The 16379-nt window shown below is 44.3% G+C and overlaps 1 protein-coding gene across 3 annotated transcripts in view; it reads left to right on the top strand.

Moving 5' to 3' along the window:
* LOC147604375 (transcriptional corepressor LEUNIG-like) overlaps window positions 1-11551 on the top strand; it is a 44329-nt gene extending 32778 nt beyond the window's left edge. For all 3 annotated transcript variants that reach the window (XM_086795534.1, XM_086795535.1, XM_086795536.1), the window contains 9 exons: window positions 2229-2447; window positions 2572-2817; window positions 2900-3044; window positions 3194-3303; window positions 3408-3557; window positions 3698-3853; window positions 3962-4078; window positions 10716-10922; window positions 11096-11551. In XM_086795534.1, the coding sequence (XP_086651660.1) occupies window positions 2229-2447; window positions 2572-2817; window positions 2900-3044; window positions 3194-3303; window positions 3408-3557; window positions 3698-3853; window positions 3962-4078; window positions 10716-10922; window positions 11096-11239 (1494 nt within the window). In that variant the 3' untranslated portion in view covers window positions 11240-11551. The remainder of the gene's footprint in view (window positions 1-2228; window positions 2448-2571; window positions 2818-2899; window positions 3045-3193; window positions 3304-3407; window positions 3558-3697; window positions 3854-3961; window positions 4079-10715; window positions 10923-11095) is intronic.
* Window positions 11552-16379: the final 4828 nt, after the last annotated feature.

The following is a 16379-nucleotide window of genomic DNA, read 5'->3' as shown; positions in this document are numbered from 1 at the left end:
TGAGGTTTCGGACTATGTAGAGCGGGAGGGTGACAGGAGCACAGCTAGCAGGGACATGGATTCCGCTGTTATTGTATGCTGATGATATTGTGCTGATCTCAGATTCTCCAGAGGGGATGCAGCGTCATTTGGATGCATTGCACATGTTTGCAGAGGACAGTGGATTGTCTGTTAACCTTGGTAAAACCAAGGTGATGGTGTTTAACACCACAGCACAGTGGGTTAGGAGGTCAATGCCCACCTTTACATATGGTCAGGAGACAGTGGAGTATACAGATGCATATACTTACCTTGGTGTGGTTTTTAGTGGTCCACTATTTTCCTTGAGGAGAGCAGCGGAGACCAGATTGACCAGAGCTTATGCAGCATTGGGGAGACTAGAGAGGATGTGTTCGCAGGTTCAGTTTCAGGAACCTCGAACAAAGCTGTGGCTCTTTGACACTTTGGTCACTTCAGCCATGCTGTATGGAGTGGAGATATGGGGACCCTCAGTGGATCACCACAGCCGAGCTGGTAGCACTGATGGATGGAGACGTATGGAGAGGTCCTTGGTTTCTATGATTTCCCGGATGATTAGGGCCAAGGCCTCCGTACCACATGATATTATCCGTGGAGAGATGGCTGCCCCCCCCATTGGTAGTAGAGGCACTCACTCGATCAGTCTCCTTTATACATAGCACTTGGGCTCTCCCTAGAGACAGATATGCTCGCTTAGCCCTGGAGTCTTCACGACAGTTGGCATCACACGGAGACGGATCATGTTGGTATGCACAGATGACAGCTTGGTTCCAACTGCATGGCTTTAGTATGGACAGGCTACCTCCATTTCAGTACTCCCTGGATGCACCCTCTCTCTCTCTCACACGGGCAGAGATTACCAGACTTATCAGGCAAGACTTGACTCAGCTGGACACTAGGAGGACATGGATACAGCCGACACACGAGCTTGGTACGAAGATGGCTTTCTATAGAGATCATCTTCTCCAGCTCACGGAGGATGGGTTTGTGATTAGACCCAGCTACATGGATACTCATCTTTCTCATGGGGTACGGTGTGCTATTGGTCAGATGCGCACATCCTCACACCAGCTAGAGATTGAGACTGGCAGATTCAGAGGAGTACCAGCTGAGGCCAGGATTTGTCAGCTGTGCCAGATGGAGCCAGAGACAGAGTTACATTACATATGTCACTGTCCAGTATATTATGAGATACGAGGCCGTTTTCACTGCCTGTTCAGAGAGGGCTTTGGACCACTTTCTAGAGTCATGAGATACCAGGATCAGAGATGCCTCGGATTGTACTTGCTGGAGCTGCGTAGACATAGAGAGGGTCTCCTGAGAGGGAGGGGATCAGAGAGGGAGAGACACCTACAGAGGCAGATTACAGACTTCTTTCGACCAGAGATTGAGCAGTTAGGTCAGCAGGCATTGCAGCTAGCCCCAGAGTACAGCCGCACCAGAGGTACACTGATTGATCGGGCTATAGAGCTAGGGCGGTCCAGGCGCCCCAAGATGAGAGGCCCATCTCGACACCGGCGGAGACTACAACAGAGGATCAGGATCATACTAGCACGGCATGGGAGACGTCCAGTCAGAGTACTCACCATGGAGGACATTGAGGATATCCGCCATCGACCGATGAGAGACATCTTTGGATAGTGATGTGTATGATGCTTACCTTTGTTGCTGGAGTTTTCCTCCTAGATGTTATCCATTAGGAGTTCCTGGTACCGTACTTTTCCTCATAGTTGTTTCAGTTTCAGTTAGTTGTTTAGTTGTTTTTAGCTTTCCTTACACAGACATTGTATGAGATCCACCAATTGTTGTAACCGTTTTGGTCTCATAGGTCATTTTGGCCTTTTGAAGACGTTAATATATCATTTCATTTCATTTCATTTCATTTCTCTCTCTCCCCCAACACACACACACACACACACACACACACACACACACACACACACACACAAATAAATAAATAAATAAATATATAAAAGGTACTCTTTCTCAACTTTAACTGCACCCACTTGGATGTTGTAGGGCCGTTTAATTAGTCTCTTTCTCCATGTGGAAATTTATATCAAGCATCTTGGGCATGTAAAATTTTTCATGTCTTCCCTTGAAGGGCGGGTTATAGTGATTTTGACACTTGTTTAATTTATGTGACTTGTGAAATTTGGAGAATTTTTGGTGCCTAAACCTCAGTATTTGCCTTTCTATTTTCATCTCAGGTAAAGCTAGCTCAACTTCAGCAGCAACAACAACAGCAGCAGCAGCAGCAGCAGCAGCAACTACAGCAATCGAGTGGTAATCAAGCACAGCCCTCCCAGCAGACACAAACATCTCAGCAACCACCGCCTGCCACACCTCAGCAACAACAGGATAGGCTTGTGGGAGTTGGTAGTGTTGTGGATGGTAGTCTTGCCAATACTTTTCGAACCAGCGATCAGGTGTGACATCAATGACCATAATGATGTATCTTCTACGACTTATGTATTATGACTTTGTGAGGCTTTACATATTGGAGTAGCTTGCCATGAGTGTTATATTGAGCTGTTTTATCTGGTACACTAGACGGTTTCAAAAGGGCAAAATGGGAGGAAAAGGAAGCAGCCAGCATCTTCTTCTGGCCCAGCAAACAGCACTGGAACTGGGAATACTGCTGGCCCGAATTCGGCTCCCTCAACCCCTTCCACTCACACGCCGGGTGATGTTATTTCGATGGCTAGTGCATTGCAACACAGTGGTGGCACATCGAAGGCGCTGATGATGTATGGCTCAGATGGTACTGGACCCCTAGGAGGTTCATCCAATCAGTTGGTAAGAGATTACTTGAAGAGTGTTTTTTAAAGTTGCAGAGCCTCTTCCACTGCTTACTAAACTGGGCCTGGTAACTGTGCAGGCTGATATAGATCGATTTCCAGAAGAAGGTTCTTTAGATGACAATGTTGAATCTTTTCTGTCTCACGAGGAGGCAGATCAACGAGAACCACTGTTTAACTGCAGTAAGAGGAGTCCCACAGGGCACAATATGGACGTTAGCAAAGGTTTTTACATTTCATTGTTATTCATGTGATTCACTAGTGCTTTCATTAGGGACTGTCTGGATCAGTAATCACTATTTCTGTGCCACATAGCTTTGAGTATTTTTCAAAGGTTGGTCTGACTAAAGTCATCATCCTCTTCTGTTAAACAGGTTTCTCTTTTTCAGAGTTTGGCCGTCTTCAGGCAAGCAATAGCAAAGTAGTGTCTTGCCACTTCTCCTCTGATGGCAAGCTGCTTGCAAGTGCTGGTCATGATAAGAAGGCAAGATTTTTAACATGATCTCTGTGAATCAATATGAAATTACTTGTGGTGGCATCTAGCTTAGTTATAGGTGTTTGAAGGTCTTGGCTGTTTTTTGTTTGCAGGCAGTTTTATGGAACATGGATACCTTAAAATTGAAGAGCACGCTTGAAGAACACAACTTTTTGATTACTGATGTGCGATTTAGTCCGAGCTCTACACGTCTTGCAACATCCTCTTTTGACAAAACTGTCAGGGTTTGGGATGCGGACAATGTTAGTGCACAAATCTATGTCTGTTTAGTGGATTATTTAAAGCATGTTTATGTGAAAAATACCTGTTTTAATTATAGATAGTCCATAATTAGTACATCAGGATATGAAAAAGGTTCAGTTGTATATGCTATATTGTGCAGCCGAGCTATTCGTTGAGGAGCTTCTCAGGACATCGAGGAACGGTGATGTCACTAGATTTCCATCCCAACAATGAGGATCTCCTCTGCTCGTGTGATGGAGAAAATGAGATACGATACTGGAGTGTCACCCAGGGTATCTGTACAAGAACGTTCCAGGTTAGTGATTTATCAATTAGCACTTTGTATGTATGAGTTTTAGTGCAGCAAGTAGTAAGGTGTGCCACCACAATGAAAACTCGCTGATTCGGTGCCTTTGTGTAACAGGGGGGGATGAGCCAAGTCAGATTTCAGCCGAGGGTGGGAAGGTTATTGGCTGCGGCTACTGAGAATGTGGTTGCTATATTTGACGTTGAATCTGAAACTCGTGTGCATTCACTGCAGGCAAGTTTCGTTGAATTTGTTGACTGAAATTGCTGTCCTATTTTTTGAAGGATTCTTTGATATATAACTATGGTATATAAGTATAAATATAGAAGTATAGGTAAATAAGTTTAAATATTTATGTATATGAACATGTGTGTGCGCAAAGGGCTTCATCATATGCAAAATGCATATTGTGTATGTCCATGTCATGTGGTAAAGTACTGGGGCATGTGGAGGATCTCGCTGTGGCGATGTAGCTCTGGAAGATATTCTCCGATTTGAATAGAACAGAAATGACAAGGAGCCTAAACATCTCTAGTCTAGATGATTCATGACTCATGCGAGTTGACTAAAACCCTCTTGGAAGAGGTAACGGATATCTGAACAGATGGTGCATTTTTGTCTCTGCCTCCCCGGCATATACCTTGCATTTTCATTCCTCCCTATGGATGCCCTTCTTCCTCTTATCTGGAGCGGATGTGAAGCCATTCTCAATTGGCTGATTACTATTCCCACGGCATGCGACATGCATGGGTTCGCTAAAATACTTTGGGCTCCATCATCTGAAACTGTGAGCAGGGCTTCTTGTAGAAGTGAAGCTTCGAAGGAAGCTCCACGGGGAGTAGCCAGGACCTGCTAGTGTGTAGCTGAATGAGAGGTGTGTGTGAATGATGTGGTCAATCTCTCACTCGGTGAGGTTGAGAAATGGGGCATCCAAGCTGTACTAGAAAGGGGGGAGATGGTCTATCTAGAGGCCAATCCTGACTCAACCCTTGCTCTGTGAGTTGTTCCGTGAATAGTCTCAAGGACTCCAATACCTGTGGTGGGAGATGGTCTTTATCTTAAGTGTAGAGATGATGCATGTAGGTGAATGTCTGGAAAAGAGCATGTTGGAGACAACACATGTTCTCTTGCTATTTATCGTTGTATGGGCTCCAAAGTCAAAGGGCAAGCATGTAGCCGTTGGGTGTAAGTTGTAACTATGTGTGAACACTCCTTATGAGTGTACTAGTGTGTGTGTGAATAGCCTGCTAGGCTTGAATTTGATATTGTCCAACTGTGTAGGAAGTTTCCTTAGGGAGACTTAGTCTAGGTTTGATTGAGTCAAGATAAGGCCTTATGCCTATAAAAAGCATGTACTTGGTGGAGGTTCAACATCAATCAATCAATCATATTGAGTACTACAATCATTGTCTCACTCTAGCTTTGTGCTCTCTCTCTCTCTCTCTCTCTCTCTACCCACAGTCACTATGGAGTTCCATCCATTGTAGCAGCTGTGCTAGCCTGCACCTTAGGGCTTGATCCACCAATTGGTATCAGAGCCTACCATTTCTTTGCTCGCCTGTCTCTATGAGAGCTTCCTCATCAAAGGCTGTCCACCATCTGAATACACACCAGCATGTGCCATCGGCACCGCATTTTCTTTTTTGTGTTTTCATCTTGTGTGCTGCCCTAGGGCGGTTGTTGGTCCCTTGCCATCGTCTGCCAACGCTCTTGCAGTTGGACCTTCGAACTGTGCGCACCACTTAACGTTGCCCAACAACAATTCATCGTCTGTGTTGCAAGTGTCAAAATATGCAGCGGAGATGATAACCAAATCTGAGACCACAAGAGCAAGCAGAGTGCAGAAAATAGACAGCACAAGAGAAGGAGAGAGATAGACATGTAACTCTTCTCTATACACAAGATCCCGCAATGAAAACAAGATACAATGATGTGGGGGCCATGGGGCCATTTTATATGGCCCCATACATGCAGTCGGCCTGTGGAGAAAAAGGCCGCCAGCCTCATGATTGGGTCTCCTCCAGTCGGCTAGCCAAAAAACCTCCAATATGCCCATATGCGCCAATCAGAGTCCACATCTGCAGGGTCTGGGTCACTATGCCACTTCCGAGAAACGGTGGCCACCACCCGTATCCTCTGAAAGATGCACTCTGCAACCAAAGGCGACTCCACCTCCACTCTCTGAAGCTTGCCCTCATCCTGGATCTCATAGAAGAGGCATCTGCCATCCTCAGTGCAAGCTCTGACAGCAATCAGGATCTCCAACTGAGTAAAGGCTCCCATCCACCGTGGGGCCACGGGCTCGAGAGGCGTGAACCACTCCTCTGTGAGTGCCTCCTGAATGTCATCCCTCATAATCAACCCCCCTCTGAAGTGACTCAGCCTCTCCACCTGGATCTCCTCTGGGAGACTGCAAAAGGCCTGCTAGTCTCCAAAACTATGTGCTGGGCCTGCCGCCAATGGTCCCCAGGCTAGACGAGGTCGAGAACCCAGCATATGACCCTGCTTTGTGCGAACCGATGGGCTCCAGATGAGCGGCTGTCTGGCCCGCTCCTCATCACAAGAGGGAGGTCTCTGAGAGAGCCCCGGTCTGAGCGACTCCCAAGCTCTCAGGATGCTCAAGGCAAATCTGTCCTCCCATCCTCTACTAAGACCTGTCCTCCTCATCTCTATGAACATCCATCGTATCTCTGGTGCCCAAGTGCCCCCTGCTGGGGGAGCCCGAGCCTGCAGCCGCTGCAAAAGAAGCTCTTTCCAAGGCTCAGCGCGCCTGGAAGCAGCCCCCGAACTATAAGCTTCCCCAATAAGGTTCTACTCTGATCAACTGGATCTATAATACCCAAGCCTCCTTGGGCCAACTGAAGTGTAATAACTGCCCAAGCAACCTTTGCCCGGGCTGGCTGACCATCCCGCCCAGACCAAAGAAAGTTCCTGATCAGCCTCTGTACCTGGTTGATACAAGAGCTCGAGAAGATCCAGCAAGACGTAATGTACCACATGGTCGCTAAAAGCAGCTGATTTGCCACCACCACCCTCCCAGCCAAGGATAGCCGAGCTGTACTCCAATACAAAAGCTTCCCCCGAATGCTCAGAAGAAGCGGGGCAATCTGCTGCTCAGGTGACAAATCTAGTCCAATCTGGCATCCCAAATATCGCACTGCTGTGCCAGGAGGAATCCATCTAAAACCCGGCTCCGGGCTCCATGTTGGAGTGGGAGCGCTACTGATCCAAAAGGCCACTGTCTTGCGCCAATTGATCAATGCTCCCGAAGCTGCACTAAAAACCTGGAGCGACTGCCCGGCCCGCTGAAGATTGGCCTCGTGGCCATGCAAAAATAAACCCATGTCATCAGCAAACTCAGCATCGAGCAGGTCCTCCCCCCGGACTGGGAGCTGGAGTCCTCTCAAACCAACCTCCTCTGCCGTCAGATACATGCTCATAGCCTCAACAAAGAAGAGAAAAAGAAACGGGGCGAGAGGACACCCCTGACGGACTGATCTCCTCAACTCAAAACTCGGCCCCCGTCCTCCTGCAATCAGCACACCTGGCTACGAGCTGTGGAATATAGAGCCGCCACCCCTCGAATCCAACCTGGCTCAAAGCCCAGGCGAAGCATAGTGCCCTCTAAGAAACCCTAATCGACTCTATCGTATGCCTTCTCAAAATCGAGAAGCATCACGACCAAGTCCTCACCAAGAAATCTTGCTCGGGCCGTCGCCTCCCAGAAGGTGAAAATGTTGTCAAGGATACTACGCTCCTTGACGAATCGTGTCTGGGTAGCATGAATCAACTCTCCTAGGAAGGGCTGGATCCTCAAACTCAAGGCCTAGCACGTTCCCGATGGACCCGAACATGAAGCTTACAGTGAATGATCCTTGTGAGCCGGTTGATGCCTCTGTGCATCGGAAGCTTGTTGGTTCATTGATCTGGTTGCTGAACACCAGATTAGACTTGAGCTTTCCTGTGGGACTGTTGAGCTCGTTCATGTAGACGCCTTTGAAGACTCATTGGGATGCAAGATTGTGCATCTTGCGGTATCTGCGGGGTAGGAAGGATCTTCGACTCTTCTACGACAGTGGAGGGGAAACGAAGGACAGAGTCCAACTCCAAGACTGGAGTGGCTCACATTGGGGAGGAGATCTACATCAGTCTACGGATTTACCCTCGTCTCAGGAGCTATATCATGGAGCAGTAAGAGGCAACCAACTATTGCCTTGTCGTCTACAGAGGCAGAGTACCGGGCTGCTTGTGCTGCTGCTTGCGAGGTTGTGTGGTTGCAGAGGTTTCTTGGCGAGATTGGGGTTCCATAGAAGGAGCCCACGGTCATCCGATCTGATAACTAGAGCTGTATCGCTATTGCTTGGAACCTGGTCTTCCATGCCCGGACCAAGCACATAGAGATACAATATCACTTTGTTCGTGAGAAGATTTTGGTTGGTGACATCTTGCTTGTTTATTGTTCGACGGAGGACAATGCGGCGGACCTCTTCACGAAGTCTCTACCTCAGGCTATGCTCTAGCTCACTGGGGTTGGTTCCACATCCAGGAGCTGAGAGGGGGTGTTAGCTTTCATCTCCTATCTGTACATTACACCAGGGCCTCTATTGTGGGTGTGCCTGCCCATTTTTGGTGTTCTCCCATTTTTCCTCACTTTCCATAGTATTTTCACATTTTTTCTGGGTGTGGGAGGACTGTTTCTAGCTGTCGGCTGTTTCAGATGGTGGTTGACTAATTCTATGCTACCCGACCTGTTCTACAGTGCTGGCTGACTGTGTCTTTTGCTGGTCGTGAGCAGGTATTGCTGTTGTCGGCTGTTTATGGGCTGGCTGGCCAGCAGCCTGGGGCCATATAAAATGGCCTTGGCCTCCCACACTTGTTTTGTATCATATTTGGGATTTTCTTGTGTATATAGAGTAGAGTTACACAGCTTCTCTCTCCCTCTCTCATTTGCATTTTGCTCTCTACAACAGTTGTCTTCATTTCCGTTGTGCATTCTGACACCATCAGCCAGGAGTGCGCCTGCCATGGTCCCCCATCCAGAAATGTACTTGGACGAGTGTCGATGATGAGGCTCTATGCAGGTCTGTGAAGGAACAATGCGTATGTGTCTATTACATGCAGTGCCTGTGGATATATTGCAAGTGGCATGCATTGGCATTGCACAAAAGATGGACATGTGTAGAAGCTTCTTTCGATGAAAACTCCAACACACTGCTTTCTTTAACTCTGACACATGATTTGAGATAGGGAATTGGTAGTGGGTGTGTAACAAGCTTCGCCGATAAGGCGGGTGTGACAGGTTGGGGTGTCCATGAGGATGGAAGAATTGAGGATACCTTGTTTGGTAGGGACATTGGGAAGCCGCCAACGATGGGTGGCTTGTTAGAGATGGCCGAATGGATTGGGGTGCTTTTTGAGCCTCGTTTTGAAGTGATGGTGGCTATTTGGCCGGCCTGCTAGAAGCATGTGGATGTCAACAGGAAGAATGGAAGCATTACAGAGCTGTCGCTGCTTGGGGGTGAAATGTTGGAATGTCGGACACTGCCGATCTTGGGCATGTGGCATCACTTTGATCCTTTGGGCATCTCTACCTTGCTTGATTAGCACAGAGGTAGGCCAGTTTTGTGCCTTGGAGGGAGATGTAGAGCGTGCTTGATAGAATAACCGCTGAGTGTGAAGATCCGTTTGGGTGCATGCATCGGACGGCTCCATAGACCGTGATTGGGATGCCCATGTGATTGGGCAAGATGGAGGCTTCCCGGCGGCAACTTCACGAAGTCGCGGATGGAAAGCTTGTAGCTCTTGTGAGAGTGTGGATGCCGGAATTGTGAGTCATGGAGAAGAGGGCTGTACCGAGTTAGACTCAATGAGGAATTCCAGACAACAGGATCAAAGGCATCTATGCAAAGAGTTGGCAGGGGGGCATGGATGCTGCATGGAAGAATGGGAGCCAGTGTTGGAGTGCTGTGATAAGGTGTGGTTTAGACCATTGGGTACGATCGGCGAAAGGCATGGGTGCGAGGATTGGTGTTGAAAAGAACACAAGGCAGGGAGGACTATCTGGGCCTATGTTCATAAGTGAGATGCGTCCAAAAATAGGAAGGTGGAACGTCTCCTTCATAAAATTTAAGGCGCTGTTTACAGAGTCAATTGTCTAATCTGCCCATAGCTGGCCTCTTACCTTGCCAAGAACACCAGCTGCAATGGGAAAGCATGTCCACATGCTATCATGTCTGGGCATGCATGTGTCATTACCAGTGTAGCTCTCTGTGTCTGTGGGGCTAAGTCCTTCCATGAATAAGCAATGGAAGGGCCCTTGGATTTCAAAGCAGCTGGACAATATAGTATTGCATGCTCCTCTGTCTCCACCTACTGTGTCACATACTCTGCATTTCCCAAGTTCCTTGTGCTCGTGTCAATTCTACCTAACAGCGTGTCACTACATGCAATTGGTGCGATGAGGCTTGCAGCTGCTCTAAAGATATATGTTGTGCATACGCAACAATCTTTCACTCCTTACGGCATGGAGGAGAAAAAAACCAGCCCTTGCAGCCTCGTTTTTTGCAATTCCCGTGGTCTGTAAACATGTAATCCACGTGGAGAGGGCAAGCTGCAAATTCACTTACAATAATTTGATATGGGATGGAGTGCTTGCTATGGATGAGACGAGACAGCATCATAATTCTCAGTCTCTCTGCCTTGCTCCGCTGAGAGGTGTTGTGTGCTGTATTTCATGTTGAGTTCCAAACTGGTGTGCATCTTTGCAGGGAATTTTATTAGATGGTTGAGTGGTAGTATTGTTTTTTTGGTTGGCCATTTTTTATTCTCTAGACTAAACTCACTGTAAAGAGTCATCCTTTTTTTTTGGCAGAGGCATACGAAACCTGTGCATTCAGTGTGTTGGGATGCTACTGGTGACTTTGTTGCTTCTGTGAGTGAAGACTCAGTCCGCGTGTGGGCGCTTGGGCCTGGTTCTGATGGGGAATGCATTCATGAGCTGAGCTGCAATGGAAACAAGTTTCATTCTTGCGTGTTTCATCCAGCCTACCCACAGATCCTTGTCATTGGCTGCTATCAGGTATTGTTCAATTTGCAAGGCTAGTTTTTGGTTTAAAGATTATGTTATCGCTTCTGGTTGCGATGAGCATTTCAAGTATAGAGCTAAGGAGGACATGGCTGTGACTGTACTTTAGCATCTCTTAGATTTCAAATCATACCGACTTTGTTCTTGTCGGACTGTGGGGGTTTCAGTCGCTGGAGCTGTGGTGTATGCAAGAGAAGACGAGCATGACGATGCCTGCTCATGAAGGCCTGATTGCAGCTCTTGCTCAATCACCTGTTACAGGCATGGTTGCTTCTGCAAGCCATGATAAGATTGTGAAGTTGTGGAAATAGTATCATCTGTTGTGTATGGTAGGCTGTTGCAGTCCACAACTACTGGAATTGAGTGACGTTTAGTTATTGCACTGTGAAAGAATAGCTATGCACGAAGTGGGGGAGGTTCTATTTTTTGATCGTTGAGGTATCATATGCACTGTAATGTAAAGGTTTTAGTAATCTGAAGTAGTGTATGCTGGGCAGAAGACGTGGCATCATAATCACTTTGTACTTGAAGTTAGTGTGATGGTCATTGCTCAGTCCATTCTCATTGTTTTTTGTCATTAAAACCATCTTGACTCCCCAATTTAACTACTCAGTTTAATTTAAGCTCTCTTTTCTTTGGGGAAAGGGAAAAGGTTCCTTGGCCTTTCATTCCATTGCTCCATTAGAGGGAATTTTAAAGTCTCAGGTCTGCTGAGCTTGGTACAAACCTCTGAGCGACCCTCAACGTGATAAGGAAATTCGGTCCCTTAAATTCTTGGGCATTTTAAGAATCTGACATGTCTTTGCAATCCTATTCGATGCCAATTTGTGTGTGTGTGTGTGTGTGTGAGAGAGAGAGAGAGAGAGAGAGAGAGAGGGAGGGAGAGGGAATGTATGTGAAAAGGGCGAATACTCCATTAGAGGCATGTCCATTACGGGGTCTGGGAGGTCTCCTAGGAGTATTTTTTCCTATTTCGCAATATGAACGTAGGCTGGCCCAAAGGTATGCATAACTTAAAATAACATTCACCTTAAAATTGTACATATTTTTTTGCAAATAACTCCTCGGATGGTAATCTACTAATATGGCACTGAGCAATGAGCTTTGAGTGTACTACTGGTGGCCAAACATACTTATGACAGGATCGACCTAAGTCCAAAGGTTCTCTTCTTTGTAGACCAAATTAAACATAATGGGTTGTGAGTCTTGATCTTCCAAGCTTATGTTCAAGGTAAGGACTCCTTTTTTTTTAATGATTTTAGGGTAGTTGTACTTCCACTAATGTAGATTACCTATCAGCTTTTCTAAATGGTGTTAAGGATCATAAGATGCAAATATCTCATTGTAGAATTGGTCATAAGATGCAGATATCTTATTGCAGAGAATTAAATGTACATATTTTATTTTAACATGAGGGTGGATTGCAATCTTCAAGGCAAAACTTTTTTTCTCTATATTTTTGTCGAGGCTCCATGACCTGCTTGCAAATAGGTTTATTAACATCATTTTTGCGCACGCACGTCCTTTCTCAATTGCATAATTATTTCCTTGAACCTTAAAAACTTAGGAACTATGCAAATAAAAATTGCTTTTGTTGTGTGCGCGATCTCCCTGAGAAGATTTTTGGGTACAATCTTCGGACCTAAGATGTTATTGCCATTCTTATAGGGTTGCCTCGCACACATCCATAGGTAAAGCTTTGGCACATATTTTCCATTTAGACATATTGAAGATGCAAAAGTGTGATCAAATTTTGAGCATCTAGGACATTTGACCAAATGAAATCGTGGAAAGTCCCTTCGATAGCCTATGAGAATTGCAAAAGCATATTTGAGAGAGTAACATGGTATGAGATATATATCCCAAAATGTTAATAACTACTTTGGTTAACATGACCTTTGAACATGTGTGTGGTCCCATGCAAAAGCGTTCATGTTAATAGAACAATTATTAGTTACGCTTACCAAGCTTATGTAATGAAAGACAAAAATACAATGTATACAATAGAAAGTCCTATTTTGAGAACAAGGCACACTGTATCAATAAGACATCTTCTAGTTGGTTTCAGTTTGTATCTTCTTTGAAAGGGAATATATAAACAAAAGTTCATTTCATTGAAAAAAACGCAGCTTTAAATAATGAGAATGGGTACGAATCCCATTGTGTAGATTGAGTCCCTATTTGTGCTTTGTTGCTTGCATACTTGCTTGCTTTTTTTATAGGTTTGAACTTGTTTGGACTTTGCTTTTCTTATAATTTAACTATGTTAATTCATTGATCACACTTTGTAGATGGTATGTGTGTAACTATGTTAATTCATTGATCACACTTTGTAGATGGTATGTGTGTAAAGTTTGTGCTTCCTATCTCAATCAAGAGACATCATGAGTGCCATTTATCAAGGAATCATGGGGGCTCATAATGATCAAGAAGCATCATTGTGAAGCATAATGAAAAGCTTAAGTTAAGGAGATTAAGACATGGATTAACATACGCATAGGTGCGATTAGTATACTCATGCACACTTTGTATTAACTGACTTGCCTCTTAAGTAGGCATCTTGGATACATTGATTCACTGAAGAAACTCATGCACATGAACCTAGGGAGCATCTCCTACATCTTCTTCTCAACCTCCTCCATAAAGCCTAGAATCTCTTCTCTCTCCATAACTCGACTCTGATTTTTAACTCCTCTACTGGTGATTTTACATGGATAAAATGATTATGAACCTTACTCCCTAATTCCCTAACGTCATCATAAAGGATATTTTGGTGTATTTAATCTAGCACCCTCCCTCAACAAAATATTTTGGTGTATTTAATCTAGCACCCTCCCTCAACAAAATATCCATGGCTAAAGTTGATGACAATGCTAGTCTTAGTTACTGTTTACAATGATGGGTATGATGACCATGCTGGTGCCCATAGGCTTACTCCTATTAGGTTTACAATGCCATTTATGATGCTAGATGGTATAACTAGTTTAGGATATGGGGATGGCTGTAGGAGGGTAGGTTCTCTTTTGTCTAGAAAGCCTAGCTATCTTTAAGATAGTTGGCCTCATTCGAGGCTTCTGTTTCTTCCTTTGCTTCATCTCCACTTGAATCTGCTTCCTTTGCTTCATCTCCACTTGAACCTGCTTCCTTTGCAACACAAAGTAAGGATATTTTAGGCTTTTTCCTTGAAAAACAACCCTTCTCTTCATGGTTAGTTTTAAGGTGAAGTTACAAGACTTCTCAGGAAACTCCTTTCTCTGAAAAGATCCTTTGAAGGATGTCTTTGATCCATGTTTCCTTGGTTAAAGTAAGCTTCATCCTTGTAATTGTGACCTTGCCTCTGATTGATCTTCTTCTCTACATCCAGCAATAATGGAGAAGGGAGGTTGGTAGGTGTGGTAACAATGTTACCATACTCATCTTGTGGTAGACTCTTTAGACGTACTGTAGTAACTTCATCATTCGAAAATGTGTGTTGATTCTTGCAAGTTGGGTTAGAATGCTCTTCATATAGTTTAGATAAGTGGGAAGAGAATCCCCCACATTTATTTTCAATTCAAAGAACTTTATAAGAAGAGAGTTTTTGGAGTTCTTGGGTTGTGCTCCAAACAGTATATGAAGTGTTTCATTTGATGTGTCTTTTCCATCAATATGGTGGATGAGATTATCACTTAATCCTAAGGCTATAATGGCAAGCGTTTTTTCACCTTTGGTCAGCCATGTAGCCTTTGTATCCCTTGTGCTTGGTTTCTTATCTATACCATTTGCAACATTCCACAATCCTTTCTTCATTAAGGTAAATTTAACTTTAGTTTGCCATGTGTAGAAATTTTGGCCTTCAAAATTATCTATCTTCATTGAATAAGCTATTGTATGGAAGGTCTAACCTTTGGAAGGAATACCCAAAAAGCAATGTCTAGTCCCTTTACACATTTTAATGGTAAGACAATCTAGAATTCACCCTCTCCATATATATGCATGTTATTGCTCAAAAGTTCACTTAGAACCATATCCCTTGCATAAGAATAGTAGTGCGGCTTCTTTTTGATCTTTGTAATCTTGTTTTTAATGTAGTTTCTATTAGATGACTCACTTGAGATTGGAATATTGAAGGTTAAAAAGAAGAGTGAATATGAGCTTCCAACACTAATGAGCAACCATATTATGACTTGATAGAAGTTTGTAACAACTTCCCATTGTCGTGAATGGACAACCAATTGCAAAAGAAAGACTTGGATTAGGGATGATTAATCATTGATTAGTGAAGCTTAACCTGAGTCTGTTTTTGTAAACCAGAAAACAAGGCCACTTTGAAGGATCGGATTGATGAGGTTAGGCTTGGAGGGAGTTGTAATGATTTTAGATTGTTTAGTAGCCATGCATTAACCTTGGTTTGACCCCATATAACAATACTTAAAGAATTTGCAAAAAGGATTAAACTGAAGTTTACCAAATAGCTCCTCCATGACTGTGCAAAGCTAGTACAAAAGCTTCTGGTGGCGATTTCAGCGAAAGCAAACCACACAGGTGCGTTTGCCATGTGCCAAAACCCCAGACGCTAGCTGGAATCAGACCAAAACTCTCTGTAGCCATCAATTTTATGTTTTTGCTGCCCAAATCTGGATGTAGATGTTGTAGAGCTTCCTTCGACGAATAGCGTAGACTTTCTTCAATTCCTATGGTCCTCCTGTGCACCTTCGAGTTAGGAACAATGTGGGACAAGAAATTCTTCTTATGATAGTGTGTAGAGGGAGTAATCAAGCCTCCACTACAGATAGGTCTAACAGAGAGGAAATAATAGATAAAACATGATTACACAAATGATTATGACTATTTGGGATAATGATAAGCATAATGCAAGTATAATCACATGACCTTGATTGAAGGAATCATCGGGGCTCATGATGTTCAAGAAGCATCATTGTGAAGCATAATGAAAAACTTAAGATAAGGAGATTAAGATATGGATTAACATAAGCAGTATAATCATGCACACTTTGTGTATGAACTGACTTGCCTATTAAATAGGCATCTTGGATACATTGATTCACTGAAGAAACTAGTGGGTATGAACTTAGGGAGCATCTCCTACATCTTCTCCTAAATCCCTCCATAAAGCCTAGAATCTCTCCACCAATCCATAACTCATGGCCTTTGATTTTCAACTCATCTACTGGTGCTTTTACATGGATAAAATGATCAAGAACCTTAGTACCTTGTTCCCTAATGTCATAAAGGATATTTTGGTGTATTTAATCTAACAATTTATAAGATCAATGGATTAGTAAGGTGATGATTTGCATCACTCATCAATTGCCTCATTATGAAATATAGGAAAGTGGTATCACATTGTACTCTTTTGTCATTGTTTAGGTAGATGAGTTCCTTCAAAGGAGACCATCTTAAAATCTATTGAGCATGCAACCATTAACTCACTAAATTTAATGCGCTTAT

This window comes from Cibotium barometz, chromosome 62 (assembly GCF_041138505.1).
Source record: "Cibotium barometz isolate CiBa-2024 chromosome 62, ASM4113850v1, whole genome shotgun sequence".
NCBI lineage: Eukaryota > Viridiplantae > Streptophyta > Polypodiopsida > Cyatheales > Cibotiaceae > Cibotium > Cibotium barometz.
The sequence above is the reverse complement of the archived record's forward strand: the minus strand, read 5'-3'. Positions and strand labels throughout refer to the sequence as shown.